This window comes from Coregonus clupeaformis, unplaced genomic scaffold (assembly GCF_020615455.1).
Source record: "Coregonus clupeaformis isolate EN_2021a unplaced genomic scaffold, ASM2061545v1 scaf0347, whole genome shotgun sequence".
Classification (NCBI taxonomy): domain Eukaryota; kingdom Metazoa; phylum Chordata; class Actinopteri; order Salmoniformes; family Salmonidae; genus Coregonus; species Coregonus clupeaformis.
The window spans coordinates 58216-71827 of record NW_025533802.1 but is presented as its reverse complement, the minus strand read 5'-3'; the positions used below and the strand labels follow the sequence as shown (position 1 = coordinate 71827).

General features: G+C 44.1%; 1 protein-coding gene across 5 annotated transcripts in view; it reads right to left on the bottom strand.

Annotated features, from left to right (window-relative positions):
- The window catches only part of LOC123481007 (protein Aster-A-like), a 31903-nt gene that overhangs the window by 6781 nt on the left and 11510 nt on the right, over nt 1-13612 (bottom strand). For all 5 annotated transcript variants that reach the window (XM_045214980.1, XM_045214982.1, XM_045214984.1 and 2 more), the window contains 10 exons: nt 11630-11858; nt 9973-9993; nt 9055-9139; nt 8745-8848; nt 8291-8386; nt 5105-5185; nt 4643-4761; nt 3990-4299; nt 3185-3341; nt 2040-2186 (listed from right to left, as the gene is read on the bottom strand). In XM_045214980.1, coding sequence (XP_045070915.1) covers nt 2040-2186; nt 3185-3341; nt 3990-4299; nt 4643-4761; nt 5105-5185; nt 8291-8386; nt 8745-8848; nt 9055-9139; nt 9973-9993; nt 11630-11858 — 1349 coding nt within the window. The remainder of the gene's footprint in view (nt 1-2039; nt 2187-3184; nt 3342-3989; nt 4300-4642; nt 4762-5104; nt 5186-8290; nt 8387-8744; nt 8849-9054; nt 9140-9972; nt 9994-11629; nt 11859-13612) is intronic.

Here is a 13612-nt window from a genome sequence, read left to right as displayed (position 1 = left end):
GAAGACAGAGGGAGAAAAGTGAAAGGGACACAGCAACGCTTCACAGAGGAAAATGCACTAATTAAAGCCACACAATGTCCACAAAGTTGGCAGGGGCACAAACCAGGGAGGCCACCAACCAACACTACGCCTCTATGGCAGCATCTAATAAATGACAACTGTAGGGAATTGTGCTAAGAACAATGAATATGCAGAGCCCTGTCCTGCTTCTCTCAGAACAGACAATAACATTTCAGGTGTTGAAAGAGAGAGAGAGAGAAAGAGAGAAAGAGAGAAAGAGAGAGAGAGAGAGAGAGAGAGAGAGAGAGAGAGAGAGAGAGAGAGAGAGAGAGAGAGAGAGAGAGAGAGAGAGAGAGAGAGAGAGAGAGAGAGAGAGAGAGAGAGAGAGAGAGAGAGAGAGAGAGAGAGAGAGAGAGAGAGAGAGAGAGAGAGAGAGAGAGAGAGAGAGAGAGAGAGAAGAGAGAGAGAGAGAGAGAAAGAAAAGAGAAAGAGAAAGAGAAAGAGAAAGAGAAAGAGAAAGAGAAAGAGAGAGAGAGAGAGAGAGAGAGAGAGAGAGAGAGAGAGAGAGAGAGAGAGAGATTAACACAGCGTAAACAAATACTGCGGACTGCTCATTAGCATTACAACACACTGGCCTATGTCTGAGAAGAGGAAGACCCTGACTGCATCCCAAATGGGACCTTATTACCCATGTAGGGAATAAGCCAGGGTGCCATTTGGGACAGCTCCTGTCTAAGCACTAGGAGGATAATTAAGCAATAAAGCACGAGGGGGTGTGGTATATGGCCAATATACCACGGCGAAGGGCTGTTCTTATGCACGACTCATTGCGGAGTGCCTGGATAAAGCCATTAGCCGTGGTACATTAGCCATTTACCACGAACCCCCGAGGTACCTTATTGCTATTATAAACTGGTTACCAACGTAATTAGAGCAGTAAAAATACATGTTTTGTCATACCCATTGTATATGGTCTGATATACCACGGCTGTCAGCCAATCAGCATTCAGGGCTCGAACAACCCAGTTTATAATAAGAATCATTCCATCCCCATATATGACGACAGCCATACTGTGGAGCAGCAGAGATGTCCTGCAGATGAGCACCAGTGCATAAGGAGAAAGACGGTGGAGTGGAAGAGCGTCTCACGCAGTAACACTCCTAGGCAGCGTCCCAAATGGCACCCCATTCCCTACATAGTGCACTACATTTGACCAGGGCTCTGATCAAACGTAGTGCACTATATAGGGAATAGGGTGCCATCTTGAGCATTTTGCATCCTATCGTGTTGTAGCCTATCCATGTCACTAGTACTGGGAAACAGTGGTGTGTACTGGAATGTACTCTAAGAACAATATTTATACTTAAGAGATTTAAGGAGATAGGTGGAAAGACAACAGAATGAACAGAAAGGGAGAGGGTTCAAGTGGAAGAACAACGAGAACGTTGCCAATGCCAACCATGTGAAAGATCACCAGATGTGTGTGCATGTCTGTGTGAGCGTCTGCGTATGTACAGTACCAGTCAAAAGTTTGGACACACCTACTCATTCAAGGGTTTTTCTTTATTTTTACTATTTTCTACATTCTAGAATAATAGTGAAGACATCAAAACTATGAAATAACACATATGGAATGATGTAGTAACCACAAAAGTGTTATATCAAAATGTATTTTAGATTCTTCAAAGTAGCCACCCTTTGCCTTGATGACAGCTTTGCACACGCTTGGCATTCTCTCAACCAGCTTCATGAGGTAGTCACCTGGAATGCATTTCAATTAACAGGTGTGCCTTGTTCAAAGTTAATTTGTGGAATTTCTTTCCTTCTTAATGCGTTTGAGCCAATCAGTTGTGTTGTGACAAGATATGGGTGGTATACAGAAGATAGCCCTATTTGGTAAAAGACCAAGTCCATATTATGGCAAGAAAAACCCAGGAATGAGTAGGTGTGTCCAAACTTTTGGCTGATACTGTATGTCAAGAGCAGGTGTGTGAGTGTGCACATGTGGGTGTGTGTGTTTCCGCATTTGTGCACGGACCTGTGAAGTGGCGCTGGGAGAAGAGATGCTGGATGAAGTGTGTGTCGGCGGAGAAGAGCAGGTCATGCAGCTTGTCTACGCTCATGCGCACCACCATGTTGATGTGCAGCCGGCCAGCCAGGTCTGCACAGAACGACTCCACCTCGTCTGGACGGGGACAGAGTTACACACCAGTCACAACTATAGTAACGCACAAGTTAGCAGAGATACCACAGTTGAGATAAAGTCTATCATCAGAATTTCTATGATTTATTTGATTTTCAAAAAAAATTGTATCCCCCCCAGAGTTTGTTGCAACTGCAGAGACAAATGGAGCCTAGATACACTGGCATTTCAAGCAACTTCACTTCCATAGTGTCAGATAAAATGGCTTTTCAAGTCAATAAAATAAAATATAAAAACTTCAGCGATAATGGGGGGGATAATGTACTTTTTGTTCACGAGACACAGTTTAACACAGTTCTGTTTGAGCAGAAGAGAACTGTAAAAGACTCCCCTTGAGGCTCTGCCTGACAACCATAGCCTGAAGGTTCAAGCACTTTACAGGACTCTAAGAAAATACATTGTGGTTGCTAGCACTAGTACAGTTCAGACTTCTGTAACGTGAGCTTTCACTTTATCGGTCAAATCACAGTCACTAAAACATCAACATTATCTTTTCTGACAATATCTTGTTTTTCTGCTTCTAGTACTGTATCATCTGCTAAGTGAATGCAGACGTCTTCAGTTTCTCTTGAGTTTTGCCTTTAATGCAGCAAGTCACAGTCTGTTCTCAGGAGAGTTAATGACCACCGTAATGTAGGTCCAACTAGACTCCTGGTAGACTACTAGTATGGTATCAATAGGAAGGGTGTATTACAGTAGTTTGAACTGGCTTTCTCTTCTGCATCTGCACTGATCTGAGAAGAAAGGATTGCTGAAAGCAGCAGAGCAGAAACCTATCGCTTTCACCCGTCACGTTCTTTCAGATTAGTGGGAATGAAGGAAAGGAGAGAAAACCACCTTACGGACTATTCGAATTTCACCTTTGTGAAAAGTGTCTACATTCCCATCTTTCCCGCTCAAATCTCCCATGTCTGCATCAGATCAAAATGTATTGTATGTTTTTACAGGAAATGATGTTCCAGTGGGCTCCAGGAACTCACCCTCTTCCTGTGTGTCTGAGGAGTTGCTGGGGTCTGTGGGCAGCTCGTCATCGTTGGTGAGCTGGTCCAATGAGGAGAGGTTTCCCAGACTGGTGGCAGACGGGGGCATCATGTGATTGGCCGACTCCAACAGGCTGTCCCCGCCCTCCTCCACATACTAGGAAATGGCATGCGAGGGGAGAGAAAGGGGTAGTTAGTTACCACCCGCCATGAGGTCATTAAGACAGCAACACACACAGCAATCACACCACCCTCACATGACTGAGGAGCCTTGGCAGACTGGTATGACCTCAAAGCCTCTACTTCTCTACTCTGCCTTGGTCAGACACAACAACACTGGCTCTTTTAGATATAGCATGAGCTGTGTCCCAAATAACACCCTATATAGTGCACTACTTTTGACCAAGGCCATGGCACCCTATTCCCTATAGTACACTATATAGGGAAGAGGGTGCCATTTGGAACGCAGCAATTAGCATTTCATCCGAGACGGATGGCCGTTTAGAGCCAACAAGCGACTCATTGATCTACTGGGGTATGTTTATCCTATCAAGATAAACCATGGAACAGTCATAAGAATTATGAAACGATCTCTTGAGTAAGTTCAAAGTTAAACATTCCCCCCTACCTCCTGATGCTCTGGGTCATATTCATTAGGCACGAAATGTTAGACAACGTTTTGAAACGTTAGACAACGTTTTGAAGCGTTAGACAACGTTTTGAAACGTTAGACAACGTTTTGAAACATTTCGCCCTAATGAATACGTCCCTGTAGTTCCCTGGCATGAAATCAAACGAAACTCACGAAAGAGGCAGCAGCCGAGGCGGGGGCGGACAAGGAGGCGGTGTGTGTGGAGTGTGTGGTGGAGGGCAGGGAGCTCTGAGAGCTGGGCGGGCTTGGATCCGGGGGGTCGAGGGAGGTGCTGCCGAGGATGTCTATGGGCAGGCAGGTGGATGAGGAGGGGGGAGAGAAGCCCAGACCACTGCTGGCTAGGAGGGGGCCACTGGGGAACAAGGCTGCCATGGAGGAGTGGGGCGAGCTGCCCAGAGAAGCTATGGCCCCCAAGGAGCTGAGGTCCAACAGGTCAGAGACAGAGACTGACTCATCCACTGGCCTGAGATGGTGGGGTGGATAAGGATAGGGATGGAGAGAGGTTGAATGATACACACAGAGACAGACAGACAGACAAAGGACAGAAAAAGGGCAGTATAGGGAGAGAGAGGGGAAGAGAGGGAGAAAATAAGAGAGAGAATGAAGGATGGGAAGAGAGGAGAAAAAGGTGAAAGAACAGCATGATTAACAATTCACAATCACAGTAGTGGCAATAATCCAGAGACATCACAAAGTTAATGGACAACAGTTCTAATTTAATGGACAACGCCAAACTAAAATGGTCGCACACACACAAGTCAACAGACTCTCTCTCACACACACACACAGCGAACATGTAGACTCACAGTAGGCCGTTAATGTGCTCGGCGGTGGGGGAGACATAGTCATCGTCTTCACTGGTGAGGCCCAGCTCAGTGCCGTAACACTGGTGGACTATGTGCCACAGCTCCTTTGGGGACAGAGGCTGAGAGGAAATACAGACATTAACCTTCTCAATGTCTCACTAACTTCTTGGAATTTCCTTTTGTAGGACATTAAACCTCAATCAATCATTCAATCAATCAGTAACCGATTGTTTTGTTCAGTGTTATATGCATTTTGGGTCCTGTTGCATTTTCTTATGTTATATTTCATCACTGAATAGTTATATTATCCAATAAACAATATAAATAATATTGTTTGCCCCCTCTCAGTATTTGAAAGTGCCTTCATTCCGGCACGGTGATATATTTGCCCAGCTAATTTCACACTGGCAGAGAGCAGGAGTGTGAGAGCTGGAGGTGGGAGGAGGGAGAGGAGGTGGGTACCTTGTCCATCAGTGCGTTCTGCCACAGTCTGAAAATCATCATGTAGCTGCGATCCCTTGCCCCGAAAGATGTGAAGAAGTGCTGGATGAAACGACAGAGAGAGAAAGAGAGCATCGAGGAAAACAAATTGAGTGAATGATGGAATGATGGCTAGTGGTCATTGCTATTGATTCAGCTTTGGCTTGTCAAAAAGCATGACAGAAATAGTCTATTTTGCCATTTGTCAAGCATTGGGAGCATCTAAACCAGTGGTTCTCAACTGGTTTTGCTTTGACTATGACAATTGAGTCGCGACCCAATATTATGGACTGTTGATGATTACATTTTGTAACGTTGTATTGCAGCTGCCTTCTTGGGCAGGCTTCACTTGCAAAATAGACTGTCTCAATTATGGTATTAAAGAAAGTCATTACACAGCCATATTAACTGAGAAAACATTTATTGTCAATTGAAGAGAACAAGCCATTTAATTAGGCAACCAGTTCAGGAGTGGGGTGTAATAAAGGATCAGACTCAGAACATGACATCAAAACCAGTCCAATAATGTTAATGAACAGTAACACATACCAGTGTTTAAAATAGAAAAAACAACAATCATTAGGGATTCTTAATCAATTACAATGTCAACAGTTTCACAACCTTTACGTTTTTTTAAAAGGTGTAAGTTTAACCAGTTCAATAAAGAGTAATATGAACATCAGAATTAACTAACAATAACTAATTAACCTGTTTATTTATTGTATGTGTGTGTGTGTGTGTGTGTGTGTGTGTGTGTGTGTGTGTGGGCGCCAATCAGTGAGAAAGCTGAGGGTGTTTCCTTAGTTTGATAAGTTGAAGTCTGGGGTGATGGTTGACAGGTCATGCTGGCTGTCCACTTTGTTTCTGCTTTTAGTTTTCAGCAAGGCCATAGCAGAGAAGCCACTTTCACACAGATAGGTAGTGCTGAACGGTAGCATGATTCTGATTGCATGACAAGCGAGAGCAGGATACTCTCCCATTACGCTGCACCAGAACTGTGTCACTGTCATTTCCGGGAAGCGCATGCTCAGTCTGCGATCAAACGACAGCTCCACCAGCTGATCCTCTTCGTTGCTTGGCAACGTGACGCTTCCCATCTCCACTTGAAAGGGGTCCCATGGCCAGTCATCTTGTCTCCTGTTCTCCTCTGGGAAGTAGTCGCAAAACTTTCCCTGCAGCTTGACAAGATGCTGTTTAACGGGTTTCTTTCAGTGTGTCCCTGTGCGCTTTGTTGATCAGATTCTGAATCTCGAAATCAGCATTGGGAAACATGTCAATCCTCCAGTTAGAAACATGATTTGCCCAAACGGTAAGCTTCATAACGATTGTGCCTCCTCCCTTGCATTGACACATTGAGAGAATTCAGATGATCAAAAATATCCGCCATTCCTTACAATCGAAATGTTTGGGCAGAGATGACTTGTTTTCAGAAAGAAACGCAGCAATCTCCGCTCGAAGCTTATAAAAGCGACAACACTTTACACCTGGAAAGCCAGCGGACCTCTGCATGATAAAGCACCTGCTGGTGCTCGCTCCCCATATCCCCGCAGAAGGCTTGGAAACACCTGCTTTTCGTGGAACTCTTTTTGATATAGTTGACACACTTGATCACATCCTGGAGAGTGGTGTGGAGCTAAGGCACCATGTCCTTCGCTGCCAATGCCTCCCTGTGTAGGAAGCAGTGGTTCCACGTCGCACTTGGTGCTCTCTCCAGGATCCGCTTTACTACCCCGGAGTGCTTTAACGTCATGGCAGCTGCCCCATCAGTGGTCACACCGACGCACCCATCCCAGGCCAGTCCCACAGAGCCCAGGTACATATCCATTGTGTTAAGACAGGCTCTGCAGTGTTGGTGGTGGGCAAATCAGCTGCTCCTCGAAGTTATTATCCCAGAAGTGTCTGACATAGACCATTAGAATTGCATGGTTAGCCATATCTGTGGATTCATCAAGCTGCAGTGCGTAATGGCCATTTGCACTGATGCGCTCTGATGTCTGTCCTGGATTCTCCTCCTCATGGTGTCATTGGATAGGGATATGGTTTTAAGGTGGTTGGCGGTTGACTCTTCCAAGATTTCAGTGCACATCTCAATCGCAGCAGGGAGTATGAGATCCTCTGCGCTGGTGTGGGCTTTTTTGCACTTAGCAATGCGCTGGGCCACAAGGTATGATGCGCAAAGTGACTTTTCTTGTACCGTGCATACCTTGTTCAATTCATCTTGTGAGGCCTCCAGATATTGACGTTTTGTTTTTAAAAAGTCAGCTGTCTTATCTTTGTGGCCTAGATGCTTGGTGCCCAGATTACTTTTCATTTTGGAGGGTTTCATGCTCTCATTAGCTAACAGCTCGTAGCATAGGACGCACTACGGTCTACACTCCCCCTGCCTGTCTTATATGTAAAACCATATTTGATGAAGTCGGGGTGGTATTTTCTCTTCATGTCAGGGACCGGGTTGTCTGCCTTGTTGTTGACATTGGAAGCAGCAGTAGATGAAGAGGGAGCTGCACGTTTTAAAAACGTGTCCATGAGTTCACTCTGACAGCTAGCCTACATGAGTTATATGACAGCTAACTATCCACATGTGCAATGCCTGCAGAATACATCTGCATAGTTAGCCGTCAATCAAGCTAGCTGTCAGAAGAGCTGTATTATCTGATTGGAAGTGTCACATTTAAAACAAAACAAAGTTGTAGAATGACATTTTTAATGGATCAGTGTGTGTGTGTGTATGTATGTGTGTGTGTGGAGAAATCTGTCATTTCATTGGATCAGTGTGTGTGTGTGGGGCGAGAATATTATTGTATTGGTCAGTGAGTTAGTGCAGCGCGAAAACACTCCGAGTCCAAACGTAGCTACCCATTTCACCACTGCGGACGCACTGCACGTGTAAAGTCAGCAACAATAAGCGTTGCAGCGGTATCCTTTCAAAATAAGGTTTTTATTTTTTATTATTTTTAGTCCCGCGACCCCTTAAACTCCTCTCGTGACCCCCACCCCCCAGTTGAGAATCACTGATCTAAACAATATGTATATTGTCTACAACAATCTATAATAAAAGTTATTTTCCTTTTTCTTTACATATCATTGACACCTGTTACCTACTGTTCTTACACTACTCTGAACCATCATAGTGGGCTGTGTGACTGAATATCGAGCCCCCTGGCTCACCTTGTCGTGGTCAGTGCTGATCTGAATGGCGTTGGGGATGACTTTGGCAGTCTTCTCCTTGGTCAGGGTGGTCACATCTTTCAGCAGGATTGTGATCTGAACAGAACAGGGAGGGTTAGTGTGTGTGTGGGGGGGGGTTGGTTATTCTATCCTTGTGGGGACCTAAAATCCCCATAAGGATAGTAAAAAAGGAAAATTATCCCTAGTGGGAACATTCCCAATATCCCCATGAGGATGAAGGCTATTTTAAGCTCAGGTGTTAGGTTTAGGGTTACAATTAGGCTTAGAAATAGGGTAAGGGGTTAGTGGTTAGGTTTAGGCACAGGAGTTCGGTTTAGGGTTAAGGTTCAGATTAGGGTTAGGTTTAGGGAAAATAGGATTTTTATTGGAAATCAAATTTAGGGCCCGACAAGGATAGAAGAACAAGATGTGTGTGTGTGTGTCTATAACTTACAGTGGTTTCCCAGCGGAAGATATTGCTATAGAAGCAGAGCCAGTTCTCTGACAGATAGAGTCGCCCCTGAAGTAGGATGTCTTTCTGCAGCGCACACGAGTAGTCTGAGGAGGAGGAGAGGAGGAGGAGGAGGATGAAGAGGAGCGACATCAGGCTGACAAAGCAACAGCATCGGCCCTTCACTTCCACAGTGTCAGCACAGAGATGCAAACTCACACACAAAGTGTGTGTGTGTGTGTGTGTGTGTGTGTGTGTGTGTGTGTGTGTGTGTGTGTGTGTGTGTGTGTGTGTGTGCACGCGCGTCACTCACCCACTATGAGGCGTTCCGTGTCTGGCAGCTTCTTGAAGAGTTTACGGAAATCCTCATTGCGCTGTTTATAAGTGGGACTGAGAACCTGAGAGAGAAATAAAGATTACTTTGTTGCTCTTCTATGCTTTATCAAATATAAGCTTGCAGAACCAGACGTGTGTCTATGAATATTGTATATACAGTGAGGTCCAAAAGCATTTGGACAGTAACAATTTTTGTTGTTTTGGCTCTGTACTCCAGCACTTTGGATTTGAAATGATACAATGACTATGAGGTTAAAGTGCTGTCAGCTTTAACTTGAGGGTATTTTCATCCATATCGGGTGAACCATTTAGAAAATACAGCACTTTTTGTACGTAGTCCCCCCCATTTTAGGGAACCAAAGGTATTTGGACAAATTCAATAATATGTGTATTAAAGTAGTCAAAAGTGTAATATTTGTTCCCATATTCCTTGCACGCAATGACTACAACAAGCTTGTGACTCTACAAAACTGCTCACAGTCTGCACTTTAACCTCATAGTCATTGTATCATTTCAAAATGATGAGCCAAAACTACTAAGAATGTGTCACTGTCCAAATACCTTTGGACCCCACTGTACATCTGGCCTGTGAGATTACATCAGATACTATGTCCCTGAGGTAAAACTGACAGACTGAGTAGGTAAATGAGAACACTACTAAGGTGATTGAACAGTTAAATCAGCTAAAGTTCAAAGCTCAGTGAAGTGGTTAAATGAGGGGGGTGGCAATTTAACAGAAACCGTTTTCAGCATGGATTGGTGCCATTTCACTGTGAAGTGCAATTTCATACTGTACTGTGCACTCCAACCAGGAAACAGTGTAGCTACCCTCAGCAGAATGAAGTGCACTGGAGTGTGAGCGCCTAATGAACAATTTCTTAAAGTGTATACTTACATTGTACCAGCTCTGCATTTTCTGCAAGGGAAAGAAAGAACAGCACATAATCAGTGATGAACAGCATCCAAAAGGTTTCTCCGACATTAAAACAGTAAATGTAGAGTCTTATACATTTTGACATTCATGTAGTTCGGGAATAGGTTAAAGGGACACTGCGTAAAAACTAGCTATTAGGTCTATATGGTGTTCCTTGATGTTCTGGTCATTTATCAACCTTGCTGTGTGTCTCTGACTTTTATGCGTTTAAAGGTCCAACGCAGCTGTTTGTATCTCAATATTAAATCATTTCTGGGTAAAAATTAAGTACCTTACTGTGATCGTTTTGAATCAAAATGGTCAAAAATAAACAAAAATAGCTTCTTAGCAAAGAGCAATTCCTCAAACAAGAATTTTGCTAAGACTGTCTGGGAGAGGGGAGGGAAAAACAGAAAACTAGCTGTTATTGGTAGAGGGGTTTGGAACTCCATCCCACCAAAACAGGTTGAAATTTCAGGCGGTCTTTTCAAACAGCTCTTACACTAAAAGGGCATTATCATCATTTTCACAATTTCATAGTATTATTCCAACCTTGTGGAAATATATATAAAACTCAGGAAAATCTTGTTTTTGACTGCACTGGGCCTTTAATGTTTGGCTTTTAGCCCATGATTCATGCACTGACAATCTGCCCACAGTCAATCTATTACAACTACATTTTACACTGTTGCCGTGTCCAAAATCTGGCTTGCCTACTACTTAAGGCGTCCGCATGCTTCCCAGCCTAAACAGTTTGTGCATATATTATGACGACATTTTGTGACGTTTTTGTTCGTTTTGGACTTTGTGAGTTTTTTGGGGGGACTTCGGCTGTTCAGGCGCACACATTTTTTTCTGGAGGCAAGGCGAAGTTCGGAGACGAAGTCTACGCCCCTTCGTCGGTGATTGGTCAACAGTAGGGATTCTTCAATAAAGTATTTGTTGTCATTCTCATTCAACGAGAGACGACTCGTATTCATGCACATTTTTTCTTTAAGAAGTACGGCACCAAACATATCTTAGTTAGATGTCAAATTGCGCGACTAAGATCGCCTCAGCAAAAACTTCAATTAATGACAGATTTCTTGAGTTATCTTAGATTAATTCTGACTATTTTGAGGAAGTGTATACTGGCTACAGTGTTTCAAAATGGACAAACAGTACCTTTGGTGCTTTTTTCTAGCTTTTCAAGCTAAGGTCTTTTAAGGGAGTCGGCAAGCACACTCGTTCGGTTTGGCTAGCCAAATTCAGCTAGGCGCCAGCCGAACTGAAGCATGCTGACGCCTTTACTTAAACTACATACTATTTAGAACATACTGTTTAGTAAAAACAAATGCAGTAAGCAACAAATCTCAGCATACTAGGCTCATCCTACTGAGAACGTATCATCAAATGGCAATTGCGTTGATTCTGATTATCAACTGTTGTCAGACACACGTGGGTCTTGAAAGACGATTCTCTTCCTCAATAGTGTGCAGCGAATTCTATTAGATAAAATGACGAAATGAGTATGACATCCTGGCATTTAAAGCACAACATTTTACATACTATAAGTGTTTTTTTTCGCCTACCCAAAATGGCCCCGGTATATTGTTGACATAACAAAATGATTAAGTGGCATTAGACGGGGCACCCTTACCTTGGCGTTGCGGCTGAAATGGCGTGAGGCGATGGGGTAGGCGGAGGCGGCTGCGGCAGTGGAGGAGGAGGGCAGGGGGCTGTCCGAACCCCTCCTTTCCCCGCTGCGCTCCCCTGGGCCACCCTCTGCGTCGCTGGTCCTGCCTCCACCCCCACCACTACCCCCCAGCACCCGCCGGCGCAGAGAGGGGGAGCTGCCAGGGGTGCTGCGCGGAGAGTTACTGGCGGTACTGAAGAGAGAGAGAGCGAAGAGGAGGAGAGATTAGTGGTAGGCTAAGTGAAAGAGTATGGACATTCATATTCATTTCATCATCAAGATTGGCCAGAGACGTAAGTACTTAAGCCTATCTGGCCATGCTGGAAAGGATGGAAGTACTGTGCTTTGTATTTATCTAAAAACGCACTAATCACCAACTCTAACCTTTCTCCCAAGTGATTGGTGGCGATTATATAGCGGTCAGTCACTGTCCATTCCTATATAGCCTAGATATCCTACCTGTGGCAGTGCTGTGGTATGAACCTTGTGGATCCTTCCTCTACCATTAACATACATTTAAAAAGCACTGCTTGGTAATACTACAGTAGGTAGGTGCTGTTTCTCAATTGATCTTATTTCCAAGGCACTGGAGCAAAAATGAATACGCCTACATGAGAAACACAACAGGGGAGAAAATGTTCACTGGTTTTTATTAAGAGCATTTTTATCAAGTTAGGTGTGTAGTATGCTTCCACGACCATGCTGTTGTCTTCCTTCTAGTGAAAGCAGACATCCTGAACTCAAAGACAAGGTCAAACCTATATTGCTGCCATAATATGTGCATCTCAAAGTTCAGGTAATGGCCCCGTAAAAATGGCTATATTGATGCCATAACAAAAGTTGCCATGGTTGCAGACTTGCGCTTCATTTGCAGTTCAGTGAAAACTGACAACCACCTTCTGTTTGGACTCTCAGAATCACATCGTACTAAATAACTATAAACACACAAACAAACAAAGAGTCTCTTTCAACAGACACTGTGGTCTACTGTGTGAGCTCATTTGATCATTTTGTTAATCTCAAACAATAACTCATAGCCCACACACAGATGCTGAGTAATCACTCCACTGTATACAGCCGAAAGCATTTACACATTACCACCAACCTCTAGCTCGTATTGTTCACCCCTTCTTTTGCGTCTGCTTCTATCTCTCTCTTCCTGCACCTTCTGTTCCTCTTTCCTTTTCTCAGTGTTCCCCTCTTCTTTTGTTCCAGCATTGCTTCTATCCATAGCCTCAGTTCAGTCATCTTCCCCCTCTCCCTTGCAGTCTCCTTTCCCTTTCCTCTGCCCTGTCCTCCAACTCTTCTCTCATTACTGCCAAAATGCATTGAAACCACACTGGTCCAACTGCCGGTTGTCATGGTAACCAGAGGTAGGGGGGAGGAGGGACTAGGGGTAAATATCGGCATTTCTGCCAAGGTAACAACCCCCTTGTGAAATAACCCACCAATCGTAGCTGTAATTCGGAATAATTAAATCATAGGAATGAGCCAACACTTGGGGTGATGCCTGCTGCCAGATTTGTGCATTCAGAAATTATGTACAGTGCAGTAGGGTTTCCCAAACTCAGTCCTGTAGTGCTAGGGCAAAAACCAAAACATGCACCCAGGGGAGGCCCCAGGACCCTGCAGTACAGTACAGTTGGGTGAGGATTCAGTGGCATTATGGTGACTTAATTTAGTGTACAGTCGAAGTACAGTAGGCCTAATTATATCCACATACAGGCCTACCTACCTACACTAATAGGCTTGTTGTTGTGTTCAGTCTGGGATAATGTGACCTATAGAGATCCTATTAAATTACTAGAGGGGATATGAAATTGAACACTCAAAGTTCCAGAATGTAAAATGGCAGCCATATTAACCAGGGAGAATTCCAAACCAGTCTAATTGGAATGAATGACAGTAGAGGCATAATCCTGATACAGGAAAATACAAGTAAGGTAT